The 11893-nt window shown below is 56.8% G+C and overlaps 4 protein-coding genes across 4 annotated transcripts in view; 3 read left to right on the top strand and 1 right to left on the bottom strand.

Annotated features, from left to right (window-relative positions):
* The window catches only part of PTSG_06171 (uncharacterized protein), a gene marked incomplete at its 3' end in the record, with an annotated part of 8026 nt that extends 6236 nt beyond the window's left edge, over positions 1-1790 (bottom strand). Inside the window, exons 1-3 of the mRNA XM_004993006.1 lie at positions 1446-1790; positions 672-1205; positions 213-372 (exon numbers count right to left, since the gene is read on the bottom strand). Coding sequence (XP_004993063.1) covers positions 213-372; positions 672-1205; positions 1446-1604 — 853 coding nt within the window. The 5' untranslated portion in view covers positions 1605-1790. The remainder of the gene's footprint in view (positions 1-212; positions 373-671; positions 1206-1445) is intronic.
* Positions 1791-1808: 18 nt separating this feature from the next.
* On the top strand, positions 1809-7081 carry PTSG_12407 (uncharacterized protein). Its single transcript, XM_004993005.1, has 16 exons — positions 1809-1971; positions 2146-2476; positions 2682-2747; positions 2863-2950; positions 3362-3468; positions 3653-3806; positions 3981-4089; positions 4393-4463; positions 4920-5049; positions 5282-5358; positions 5521-5585; positions 5723-5840; positions 5995-6078; positions 6269-6362; positions 6510-6661; positions 6896-7081. The coding sequence occupies exons 1-16, from the start codon at positions 1901-1903 to the stop codon at positions 6991-6993; spliced, it is 1815 nt and encodes a 604-aa protein (XP_004993062.1). The 5' UTR covers positions 1809-1900; the 3' UTR covers positions 6994-7081.
* On the top strand, positions 7061-10285 carry PTSG_12406 (uncharacterized protein). The gene is made up of 6 exons (XM_004993004.1): positions 7061-7372; positions 7611-7905; positions 8028-8207; positions 8551-8816; positions 8959-9637; positions 10055-10285. The coding sequence occupies exons 1-6, from the start codon at positions 7307-7309 to the stop codon at positions 10147-10149; spliced, it is 1581 nt and encodes a 526-aa protein (XP_004993061.1). The 5' UTR covers positions 7061-7306; the 3' UTR covers positions 10150-10285.
* The window catches only part of PTSG_12405 (uncharacterized protein), a gene marked incomplete at its 3' end in the record, with an annotated part of 7712 nt that continues 6067 nt past the window's right edge, over positions 10249-11893 (top strand). Inside the window, exons 1-2 of the mRNA XM_004993003.1 lie at positions 10249-10313; positions 10637-11864. Of these exons, the coding sequence (XP_004993060.1) occupies positions 10683-11864 (1182 nt within the window). The 5' untranslated portion in view covers positions 10249-10313; positions 10637-10682. The remainder of the gene's footprint in view (positions 10314-10636; positions 11865-11893) is intronic.

The raw sequence follows: 11893 nt of genomic DNA, 5'->3' as shown, positions 1-11893 counted from the left end.
ATGGACATCAAGATGGTGGTGGTGGTGGTTTGAGCTCACCGCATTCTCGCATTTCAAAGCCAGAGACACACAGACATCCACTCACACCAGCAGACGCATTCACGCACAAACACGCACACACACACACACAAACACACACACCACAACACACACACACACACCACAACACACACACACCACACACACACACGACCACGCATTCATACACGCACCGTCGTTAAGTTCGAGGGCGTGGACGATGAGCTCGGGTTCCAGCTCCGGGAAGAGGCCGCACATATGGTCGACAACAGCGGGATCAACGTCAGATGACGACAGCAGCGCAGACGAAGACACGTGTCGCTCGCCACGCCGCATGGTGCCGTGCCGGCGGGGCTGGTGCAATGGAGATAGATCGGGGGGGGGGAGACATGCAGGCGAGGTGAGCGAGTGCGTTTAAAACGGTTGCAGGGGACAGCTGATGACGTTATGCTCTCACTGCTTGTGAGGAACGTACAAATCGAACGCACAGCATAAGCGGCGACATGCACGCGCAAACATGTCACACACACACACACACACACACACAAACACACACACACACACACACACACACACACAAAAGCACACAATCACACAATCACACACACAAAAGCACACAATCACACACACAATCACACTCACACTCAACTCACCGAATCCGAGGAGGATTCACCAAGACTAACGCCCTGCAGCTGCAAGGTTGCGCCTTCGACGTGGCTCCCGTATCGGCTCACGTCGCCCTCGCCGGCCGTGGAACCGCCGTGGTCGCTCGAATGCACACGTGTCCGCTGCGGTGAATGCCGCCGCACTGTTTCCCTCGCGGGCTGCTGTTGTCTGAACACGTCGCCACCACCCGCACGGTGACGGTGCTGGTCCTGATGGCCGTCATTGCCATCGTCGTCGTCGCTGTGGCTGCTTGGTTCGCGCCCGAGCGCTTGCAGGGCAAGGAGGGTGTCCAGTGCGGCCGCCTCGTTGTTGTTGTTCGACGAGAGGATATACCGAATGCTTGGCTCGGCAATGTCGGGGAACATGCCCCGCAGCTTCATCACAATGTCATCTGCCTTCACCGCCTGCGCATCCTGGGCGGCACGCGTTGCTTGCACCTCCGAGTATGTGAAGGAGGCGTGTCGCCTGCGCTTTCTTAGCTCTTCCAGCAATCGCTGGCGATCATCCGCTTTGCTGATGCCCTGCACGTCGAAAAAGACGTCAAGCAGGCGCGGTGTGAGGTACCGGGTTATCTGATGCACACGGGACAAGCTGTCACGGCCATCTCAGCCAAGTGCAGATGCAGACATTCAAGGCAAGAGAGCACACACAAAGAAAAGCAATTAAAAAAGCCACACATATAGACTTACACACACAAATACACAAACGCACACAAAGGAAACAATGGAACCCCCCTCCCCTCCACATGCCCATTCACATACCAGGTCGGCGAGCGCGCTGTCATCAAGGGAGAGGAGCTTCTTTCCGTTGATGGCGTTTGTGCGAACAATCGAAAGATAGTTCTGCAACCGATTCTGCACAAAGAAGAGGACAACTTCCTCCACTTCCCAATCCGCCACGTTACGTTGTTGGGACGACATTGTCTTCAACAACTCTGTTTGCTCGCTCACCCGTACACACACACACAGTCAACCAGTGTCTTCGTTGCACCAACACCACCAACGACACCAACACCACCCAAGCAAAGGAGCCAAGGAAAGCAGAACCTGCTTGTGTGTTCTTGTCAACCACAACACCTCCTCCTGCTGAAGCAGCCGTTGTTGGCGATTTGTGAATGATTTGAACGAATATTCAAGCCTCTTGTTTGTGTTTGTTGTTGTCGAGCCAGCCACCAGCAGCCATCACCACGAAGCACTCACTGGAGCGAGCGAGCGAGATGCGGGTGGTCGCATTTGGAGAAGCCATGGTGCGGTATGCGCCAATGGCAGTGGATCAAGCACCTGAGGAGTGAGTATGCTGGCTCACTGGTTGGTGTATGACACCTCATGGCATTGGCGGTGGCGGTGGGGGTGGCTGAGGTGAGTTCTTGTGCCAGCCAGCAATCACAAACACAGCCTTCAACGTGTCTCTCACACTTGCGCCATGATTACACCCACTTGTGCCGGGGGGATGCTCGCACAGCCCCAATGCACAGGTTATGCTGCGTTCCATTGGAGGAGATGAGCTGAACGTGTGTGTTGCGCTTGCGCGCCTGAGAGCCGACGAACAGGAAGGGGAGCGCGAGCAGAGCACACCCGCGCCGCAGTGGGTGTCAGTGTTGCCCACGGGGCCGCTGGGCGACCTGGTGTACCGCAGCGGTGACTTGGCTGGGGTCGACCAGCAGTTTGTGCTGCGCATCCCCGGTGCCGATGTCGGTACCTTCACTGTCCTGCCAGAGCTGAAGCGGGTGCACTACCAGCGCCAGCACTCTGCGTTTGCGCTCCACGACCCGAGCCAGCTTGACTGGGACAAGGTTTGCGATGTAGGATGTTGTGTGTGGGTGGGTGTGGGTGGGTGGGTGTGCATGTCATGCATCTGTGTGTGTGTGTGTGTGTGTGTGTGTGTGTGTGTGTGTACATGCCCTGTGTGTGCTGTGAATGTCAACACGACGTTTTCTGCCCAAGCCTGCGTTTGCGTTGTCATATGCATACTCACAGGCGCACCGCACCCTGCTTCAGATCTTGGGAGGGTCAGACAAGAAGTGGCTGCACATGACGGGCATCACGCCAATGATCTCCGAGAACGTGCGTTCATAGCATGCTACCATGTTGTTTGCACGCTGTTGTTGTGCATGATACTGACTGCTCCTGCGTGTTCACGTTGACTGTCTTCTTGTGGTCTGTATGTCGCTGTTTATAGTCGTACAACTCGTGGACACGTGCGATGATGACGGCCATCAAGCGCAGGATTCCAATCAGCATCGATTTCAACCACCGCAAACAACTCGGTGCCCCCTTTCGTTCTGCCTCTGCGCGCGCGAGAGAGCGAGAGAGAGAGAGTGTGTGTGTGTGTGTGTGAGTGTGTGTGTGTGCGTGTGTGAGTGTGTGTGTGTGCGTGCGCGTGTGTGTGTGTGTGCGTATGTGAGTGAGTGAGTGTGTGTGTGTGCGTGTGAGTGAGTGTGTGTGTGTGTGTGTGTGTGTGTGTGTGTGTGTGTGTGTGTGTGTGCGTGCGTGCGTGCGTGCGTGCGTGCGTGTGTGTGTGTGTGTGTGTTCATGTAAGAGTGAGCGACGACCAGAGACAGTGGGTGTGACAGTGAGAGGTGGTCAGAGCACATCCGTACCAGTGCAGTGTTGCTGTTCGGTGTCGTCATACCATATCTCATCTCCCCACCAACACCTGTGTGTCATCATTCATCTAGGCACTCTGTCGAAGCTGTGGTCCATCATGGTTCCCCACTTGCAGCACGTGGAGTTGCTCATCCTCTCCGTCGCGTCACTGCTGGAGATTGTTGACCAGGAGCTTCCGGTATAGTCGCCAGCTTGTGATGCTGATTTGAAACCGAAGGTCCTGATTCTGTTCTTTTCACGGCACGCGTGATTGGCACTTACACACCACCATCACACATCACACACGCATAAACACAAACACACACTCACACATGCCAACGTGCATCACGTATCACACATCACGCACACACGTACACGTGCAGGTGCTGCGCTCTCACGTTCCTGCCGCCGACACGCCATACGAGGATGCAGCGTGGGGTGCACTGATGCGTGCTTTCCAGCACCACGTGTGTGTGCGTCGCCTTGCCGTGTGCTTCAAGACGCGTGACGAGACTGGGCTCCAGAAACGGTGGTCAGGTGAGCGGCAATGGAGGGAAGCCGCCCCATGTCGCGTGCACTTGTGCACACAAACATGTTCGCAACGTGCTTGCCCAGCATGCAATGATGTTTTTCGTGTGATGTCATCCTAGTATCGTGTCATCGTGCCAACCTCACGCTGGCTCCGCTGCTTGCCAACATGCATGCGTGCAGTGATTGCGAGTGACGCTGGTGTGCACAACACGCTTGTCACGCCCGTGTACCATCGCCCAAAGGACGAATGTGGCGGCGGCAGTGCCTGGGCAGCAGGCATGCTGGACTGGTGGGCAATGCGGTCATGTGTGTGTGTGTCTGTCTGTCTGTCTGTCTGTCTGTCTGTCTGTCTGTCTGTCTGTCTATCTGTCGGGTGTGTGTGTATGTGTCCGTGTGTGTTGGGTTGTATGTGTGTGTGTGTGTGTTGTATTGTGTGTCTGTGTCTGTGTCTCTGTGTGTGTGTCTGTGTGTCTGTGTCTGTGTCTGTGTCTGTGTGTGTGTGTGTGTGTGTCTGTGCGAATGTGCAACCGCCGTGCCTCATTCACACGGCTCTGTGCGTGGCAATGTGCCTGCGTCACCACCAACGCCTCAGGTTTTCGCTTCACGGCCACGACAATTCGCCATCCCTCACAGCCGCAGCCAGACATGCAGACATCCTGGCTGGTGTGTGCGTGTGTGATTGTGTGTGTGTGTGTGCGCGCGTGCGTGCATGCGTGCGTGCGTGCGTGCGAGTGTGTGTGTGTGTGTGTGTGTGTGTGTGTGTGTGTGTGTGTGTATTTGTCGGTCATTGGGATATCACCCATGGTAATGTACCGTCCCACGGACTGTGAGGCTGCTCCGACGGTACATGGCAGCCACCAGGTTTAAACTACCCATAGCGGTTGCTAATGAGTTTGGGTCGTGTCGTGTCGTGTCGGTGTGTGTGTGTGTGTGTGTGTGTGTGTGTGTGTGTGTGTGTGTGTGTGTGCTTGTAGTGAATACCTGCGGTTTTCGTTGTTGACATGGCTGTCATCGCGTAGGCAGGGTCTTGTGGACGCGTGATGATCACCGCCTTGTCAACTTCAATCCACTCACTCATTTTTCGCTCGCTCTCATGCACTCATGTTCACTCACGCTCAGCCATGTGTCAGGAGACACAAGGCGACCACTCGCAGGTGACACGGGCGCAGCTGTCGTCTGTAGAAGCGCAGTCGAAGGGCAAACCACTCAACATCGAGACACTCGACACATCTACAAACGACGTGGAAACGTGCGACCACGAATGTCTTGTTTTGCCATTCTTGCACGCGACCGCTCTATCATCCTTGCACTCACCAGGGCCACGGTTTTGTATGCATGCGTTGTGTGTAAATGTACGTGTGTGTGTGTGTGTGTGTGTGTGTGTGTGTGCGTGCGTGCGTGTGTGTGTGTGTGTGTGTGTGTGTGTGTGTGTGTGTGTGTCTCGAACATGTGTGTGTGTGTGTGTTGTGTGTCGAATTCAGGCGCCTTGACGCGACCATGGCCAAGTTGCGGCGAGCAGGCGTCATCGCCATTCTGCGCGCAAAGAACCCAGATGCAGGTGCGCCCAACCTTGGCCCGCCACAACACACACACGCACGCACACAAACACAAACACAGATGCACGAAACGCATGCACACGATGAGAGTGTGTTTCGCGTGCTGTTGTCCCAACTCACGTGTGTGCACGCGTTCCCTCATGCTTGGTTCTTGTGGCCACCAGCCATTGCGCGGGGCTTGGAGCTGTGTGACATGGGCTGCAGGGCCATCGAAGTCACCCTCGACACCGTACGCGCTGAAACACGCACGTGCCCCACGTGGTCCATGTGGCGTTGTGTTTGTGTGTTGTGTGTTGTGCCATCCCAACCTCACTTTACCCCCTCCTTGCTGTGTGTCCATACGCTGTTGTTGCTGCGCGTGCGCAGGTTAATTGGCGCCGTGTGCTGGCTGAGCTTGCAGCGAAGGTGCCATCGCACGTGTGTGTCGGCGTCGGCACAGTTATGGATGTGGATGTGCCCATCATCAAGGACATTGCTGCCCTAGGTGTGTGTGTGTGTGTGTGTTTGCGTTGTTGGTGTTACGATGTGTACAACGCGCATGCATCGCTACCATCTTGCGACCCATTCTCTCGTGTGCCGTTACCTCTCAATGCTACTTGGGATGTGTCACGTTCCTCTCACGCAACTTTTTGCAACAGGTGCTGCGTTTGCACTGTCGCCAATTGAGCCAAAAGGTTTCATTGACGAATGTCACAAGCACGGCGTCCTCGCTGTTCCCGCAGGTACACACATGTCCGCGCGCACGAGACGCACAACATGTGCACATGAAGACAAGCTAATTCCACAAGTGCACGTGTACACTCACACGCGAGTGTTCCTCAAACACATGTGTGACGCGCACACTCACAAGACACACGCACGCGCACACGCACACGCACACGCACACGCACGCGCACGCACGTCTCACTGTAGGGATGACGTCGAATGAGCTGTGGGATATGCACCGCCGCGGGGCGCGCGTCATCAAACTCTTCCATGCCAGCATGCTTGGCCCAAGAATCCTCAAGTTTGTTGACGGTTGAGTGCGGTTGCAAATGGTGTGGTTGCGACTGCGGTGTCAGGATTGTTGTGGTGGTGCCGCACACTGTGTTGTTTTGAGTGACTCACAACGCTGGCACACCATGGCATGTGACATCTTGCGTGCCTCGCTCAGGTCGATGCTCAGCGTGTCTCCGCTGCGCCAGATGAACATTGCGCCCTCTGGTGGCTGTTCACCTGATAACGCGCATCAGTGGTGGGATGCAGGCGCGTTTTCCGTTGGCATGGGCGCCAACCTCACAGGCAAAGACATTGTCCACCCTGCAGGTGTGTGTGTGTGTGTGTGTGTGTGTGTGTGTGTGTGTGTGTGTGTGTGTGTGTCTGCGTGCCTGCGTGTCTTTCTGTGGGATGTGTGCAACTTGTCTGTTCCCTGTGCATGTGTGGCTGTGTGCATCTGTGCTGTTTGGAGGCTCTGCATTGCTCTGCAACCAAGAAAGAGCAAACCCACCTCTCCCTCACACATCCCCCCCCCCCCTCATCAACCTCTTGCGTGCGTCTCAGGGTCTGCTGAGTATGAGCAAGGGCGGCGGCATTGGGAAGAACAGGGGCGCGAGGTTGCCAAGCAGCTGTTTGTGGCAGTGCAAAGCAGGTTTCGCTGAAGAGGAAGAGGTTGCCAAGGAACGCCTGTTTCCCGCGAAATTTGTATGTTTCGCACATAAACAGCATCAACAATCGGTGCGCATTGACATATCCACCGCACATAGGAACAACAACAACAACCAGCAGCCACTGACACCCAAACAAAACAACCCCCACTTCCTCTGTTGTTGTGTGCGTCCTTCCTCCCATCCATCCATCCATCCATCCATCCATCCACCCACCCAGCCAACAACACGAGGACACGAGAGCGAGCAGCAGCATCGAACATCGTGTCCTGCGATTGACTGCCGTCGCTCGGCGAGTACCAGCATCATGTCGATGAGAGATCACAGCGGCAAGCAATATGTCGCTGAGCACAAGATTCCGCAGCTCTTCGAGGTAGCTCTGGTTGTTGGTGTTTCTGAAAGCAGGGTTGTTGCTTCCTTGTTGTTTGGGCTGCTTGTGCTGTTTGTGTGCATGTGCCTTGCCCCGTATCCATTGTACCCGTTGGTGAGACAACGTGACTTGTGTATGGAAGGCAAACCAAAAGTACGTGCCACAGCATCATGAGTACGAAGACACACACTCCCTCAACAACACCGTTTGTGCCGCGTTTCGCTTGCGTGTTTGCTGCCAGAGCTTGATGGCAGGTCTCATGTACCACCAGCCAGAGGATCCCATCAGGTTCCTTGCAGAATGCATGGCAAAAGTGCAAGAGAACCCACCAACCACGTACGCGTGGAACATGTTTGTCGGCAAGCGGCGCACGCGCAAAGCCCCCTCCCGTGTGCAGACTGGCCACCACCGTAAGCCTCCGGCAAAGGCTGGCATGCCCCTGGCCCCGCTCACCCCTTCCAAGGGCAAACCCTTAACGCCGGCCCACGCCGAGGGCAAGGCACGCACGCCGCTCCCTCCCATCGGCAAATCGCCAAGTAAGTGACCCAACTGTTCCTCCTTGCGTCACGCGCGCGCTTCTGCATCACGGAGGCGGAGATCATCTGCGCGCTGTACAAGGGCATCAAGCTGCTCAATGTGAAATGCACGCACGATGCAGCGCCTGTTGATGAGGACAAGATCTCCGAGACAATCCGCAGCATCCGCAAAGACCACCCGGAGAACCGCATGGCCAAGCACATCAACCTGGACTACTTGTTCAGCCTTGCACAGGAAACCAAAGACCTGCTCCAGTGCATTCGCAGCGGTCTCGAGAACCCAGACTCTTCCATGGGCTGCTGTGAGTAGATGCGACAACACCGTGCGCGTGCAGACGCATGCTATGTTGTGTTTTGCTGCTGCGTGTTTTGGCTTGCGCTGACAGTGATGTTGCTCTGTTGCTGTTATGTATGCCTCAACACACACAAACACACACACACACACACTTTCTCTCTCTCTCTCGCCTACGTGTTCATGCGTCCCCTCACATACTCGCTCACACACACGCGCGCGCGCATTCACACACACGTACACACGCATTCGCACACGCACATGCACATACACACACACATATGCACACGCACACACACACACACACACACACACACACACACACAACACACGTGCACAACGGCACGACACAGACGCCATGCAGCCCGCGGACTACGACCGGTTCAAGCCGTTCTTCAGCAAGGTGATTGCGGACTACCACGGCGTTGCCGAGGATGCCAAGCACGTGAACAGCTGGGACCTGTCTGGGGTTGAAGGCCTTCCAGCTCGACCTTGCGGCACTTGGGCTGCCAGCCCTGAGCATGCGCGTGCGCGTTGGACGCAACCACGCAACCTTGCTGACTTCCCACTGCCAGGCGCCATGACGCAGGAGGACCGCGTCAGCCTTGTGTATGCGTGTGTGCATGTGTATGCGTGTATGCGTGTGCGTTCATACCCTGATGCGTGAGCCCTCACTGCTTCACCTCGCCCCCACCCCACTCTCTTCCTCGCTCGCTCACACATCACTCACATCGCGCGCACATGGCACACATGGCACACAGATGTGCGAGGCGTTTGAGAAGCTCAAGGCAATGCCCGAGTACGGGGGCGGGTACAACTCGCTGACGCCCGGGCACCCGGACAAGATCAGCGACGAGGAGTACAAGCAGCTGGTGGCGGACCACATCATGTTCAAGGACATGGCGGCAGACCCGTACCTGGCGAGCGCGGGCATTGCGTCTGACTGGCCGTACGGGCGCGGGTGCTACGTGTCTGAGGACCGCGGGTTTGTGATCTGGGTTGGCGAGGAGGACCACCTGCGCATCATGTGCATGAAGAAGGGCACGGTGCTGAACGACGTGTTTGACCGGCTCAAGACGGCGCTTGATGTTGTGAGCGGGATTGAGGGCCTGTCGTTTGCCATGTCGCCAGACTACGGCGTTGTGACGAGCTGCCCGACGAACCTGGGCACGGGGATGCGCGCGAGCGTGCACATTGGGCTTCCGAAGCTGACGGCTGACGGGACAGATGCCAAGGCGAAGGAGGTGTGCAAGCCGCTTGGGCTGAGCGTGCGCGGGATTGGCGGAGAGCACACGCCGATTGGCGAGGGCGGTGTGTGCGACATCTCGCCACGCGCGCGCTTCTGCATCACGGAGGCGGAGATCATCTGCGCGCTGTACAAGGGCATCAAGCTGCTCAAGGAGAAGGAGGACGCGGCCAGCGAAGAGCGACGAGGGTGTTGTGAGCACGGTTGAGAAGATCCGCAAGGAGCATGCTGCGACATCTTTCCTCCACTCGATTTCTTCCCCTGCTTCGTCGCTGTTTCCACCTCTGCTGTTTTGTTTCGTGTTGTGTGTAAATGTTCATCCTTTCCCACACGCACGAACCCGCCTCCTTGCTTTTTCGTTTGTTGCTCATCATCGCTTTGACGCGTGCTATGTTGTGTTTTGCTGCTGCGTGTTTTGGCTTGCGCTGACAGTGATGTTGCTCTGTTGCTGTTATGTATGCCTCAACACACTTCGCCCCACCCATTCTGGGATTTGCATGCAAGCAAGCCGCTCGCATTGAGATTATTGGTCGGCATCTTTCATAAACAGCTGAAAAATTGAGCCGGTGGCTTGCCGCTTGTTTTGTTTGTTTCCTCTCCTGCCGCTGCAGTTCTCGTTGGCTTTGCTGTTGGCACAGTGGCAAAACACCTCAAGCCAGCCAGCAGCACCACCTGGCCAACAGCGCTCAGCCTCACCTGCATCTGATTTGGTGGCATCTTGGTGGGTGCTTCGCTCGTTGCGCGATTCCTAACAGCGACACCTCACACGACCACACCGCGGCATCTCACAACAGTACTTTGTCATCCAACCCCCCGCCCTATCTCCAGCTTTTTTGGACGGACCAACGAACGACGAAAGGACGACAATCGGTAAGCCACCTCTCGCACACCAACCAATTTCACTGTGCTGGCCCCACCTTGTTAGGGATGCATCGGATTCCGCCTCTCCTTCTGTGCTGCTACTTGCTTGCCTGCATGCAACCCCCCTTTGCGCGAAAGCGACATCATCATTGCTACCATTGGCTCACCTGTTTTGGGTCTCTCTTGTGTGCGTAACCTGTGCTGTGCGCCCTTGCGAACACGCCGCTGCCTTCACCAACCAACCAACCACCTGGTGTCCTTCTTGCGCGCTGCCCTCGTCCCTTCACGGCAACTGCAACCTGTGCCGCCGTCGTGCATCGGGCTTGACGCAGTGCCCTCTTTACGTGACGCATACGCCTGTGAGCGGAGAAAGCCACAATGATGGGGCGCCCACTCGCTGTGCTGCGATGGGCTGTGCCATTGCTCATCACCACTGCACTCGCACTTGCAACGTGCGCGCCGAACCCCTTGTCTCTGGCACAAGGAACCAGCGAAGACAACGTGAACCTGCTCACGAGCGCTGGATTTGCCTTCAATGAAACACGTGCCGGCATCGTATTTGACGGCACTGGAGGCGCGGAGGTTCCCATCTCCGTTGTTGATGGTGCCGACCTCAACGCTGTTTCGCTTGCTTTCGAGGCAGAGATCGTGGACTTTGGCTACCTCTTCGCGCTAGCCACACCATCCACGCGACACCTGGCGGTGTACTACAGCCGCAACCTCAACGCCGTGTTTGTGTACTATCGCAGCAATCCAACCCAGGCGTCCGACCAGACGCTCAGTTTCGTGCTTGACGGCAGCTCCCTTGCTGATGGGCAGACGCACCGCATCCTCGTGACTGTGGATGGTGTGACTGTGAGGCTCGATGTCGATGGGGCAACCATTGGCACGCGCACGCTTCCGAGCGGCCTTGTACCGTGTACTCAAACAGGGTGCCGTGTAACGGTGGGCATGCGCCCGACCTCAACCGGTGGCTCCAGCTTCTTCACCGGCACCATGTACCGGGCAGAGCTGTACCTTGGGCAGGCGCTGACCTCGTTTCCGGAGTCGCTGCTCAGCACCACGACAACACCTGCAACAACCACAACCACCACCACAACCACCACCACTACCACCACCACCACAACGACCAGCACGACCAGCACGACCAGCGAAGGCCTGTTCTATGCTGACGTGCCCATTGCAAACCCTTCGTTTGAGGAGCCTGTGCTGGGCAGCCCTGGCCTCTTTGCAACGAGTGCACCTGGGTGGTCGGTGTCCGGTGCCTTTGGCGGCGTGCACAGCTCAGCCACGAGCACATACGGGCTGCCACTGCCGCCGCCCGCAGCAGGCGCACAAGTGGCATTCCTGCAACCTGGCACAGCACTGAGGCAATCCGTTCCGAACCTGGTGCTGGAGGAGAACCAAGGCCTGCGGCTCCGCGCTGCGTTTGGGCGGCGTGTGGATGCCGTCGCTCCGTTTGCCCGCATGCAGCTGCGCACCAGCATTACAGACTCCTTGCTGGGTATGCAGGTGGTGGATGTGAGCGCCACGAATGAGCCTGGCTCGTTCTCTGAGCACGTGCTCACTGTTCCCTCAACGATCACCGA

This window comes from Salpingoeca rosetta, assembly GCF_000188695.1.
Source record: "Salpingoeca rosetta unplaced genomic scaffold supercont1.14, whole genome shotgun sequence".
In the NCBI taxonomy this organism is placed as follows: Eukaryota; class Choanoflagellata; order Craspedida; family Salpingoecidae; genus Salpingoeca; species Salpingoeca rosetta.
The sequence above is the reverse complement of the archived record's forward strand: the minus strand, read 5'-3'. Positions and strand labels throughout refer to the sequence as shown.

Bases quoted from the DNA above. Each gene is read 5' to 3' on its own strand.
- PTSG_12407 (XM_004993005.1), top strand. From the start codon at position 1,901: ATGCGGGTGGTCGCATTTGGAGAAGCCATGGTGCGGTATGCGCCAATG. The intron at 2,477-2,681 runs GTTTGCGATGTA...ACCCTGCTTCAG, and splicing joins GCCAGCTTGACTGGGACAAG to ATCTTGGGAGGGTCAGACAA. The intron at 2,748-2,862 runs GTGCGTTCATAG...CGCTGTTTATAG, and splicing joins CGCCAATGATCTCCGAGAAC to TCGTACAACTCGTGGACACG.
- PTSG_12406 (XM_004993004.1), top strand. From the start codon at position 7,307: ATGTCGATGAGAGATCACAGCGGCAAGCAATATGTCGCTGAGCACAAG. The intron at 8,208-8,550 runs GTGAGTAGATGC...GGCACGACACAG, and splicing joins AGACTCTTCCATGGGCTGCT to ACGCCATGCAGCCCGCGGAC. The intron at 9,638-10,054 runs GTGAGCACGGTT...CTGCCGCTGCAG, and splicing joins CGAAGAGCGACGAGGGTGTT to TTCTCGTTGGCTTTGCTGTT.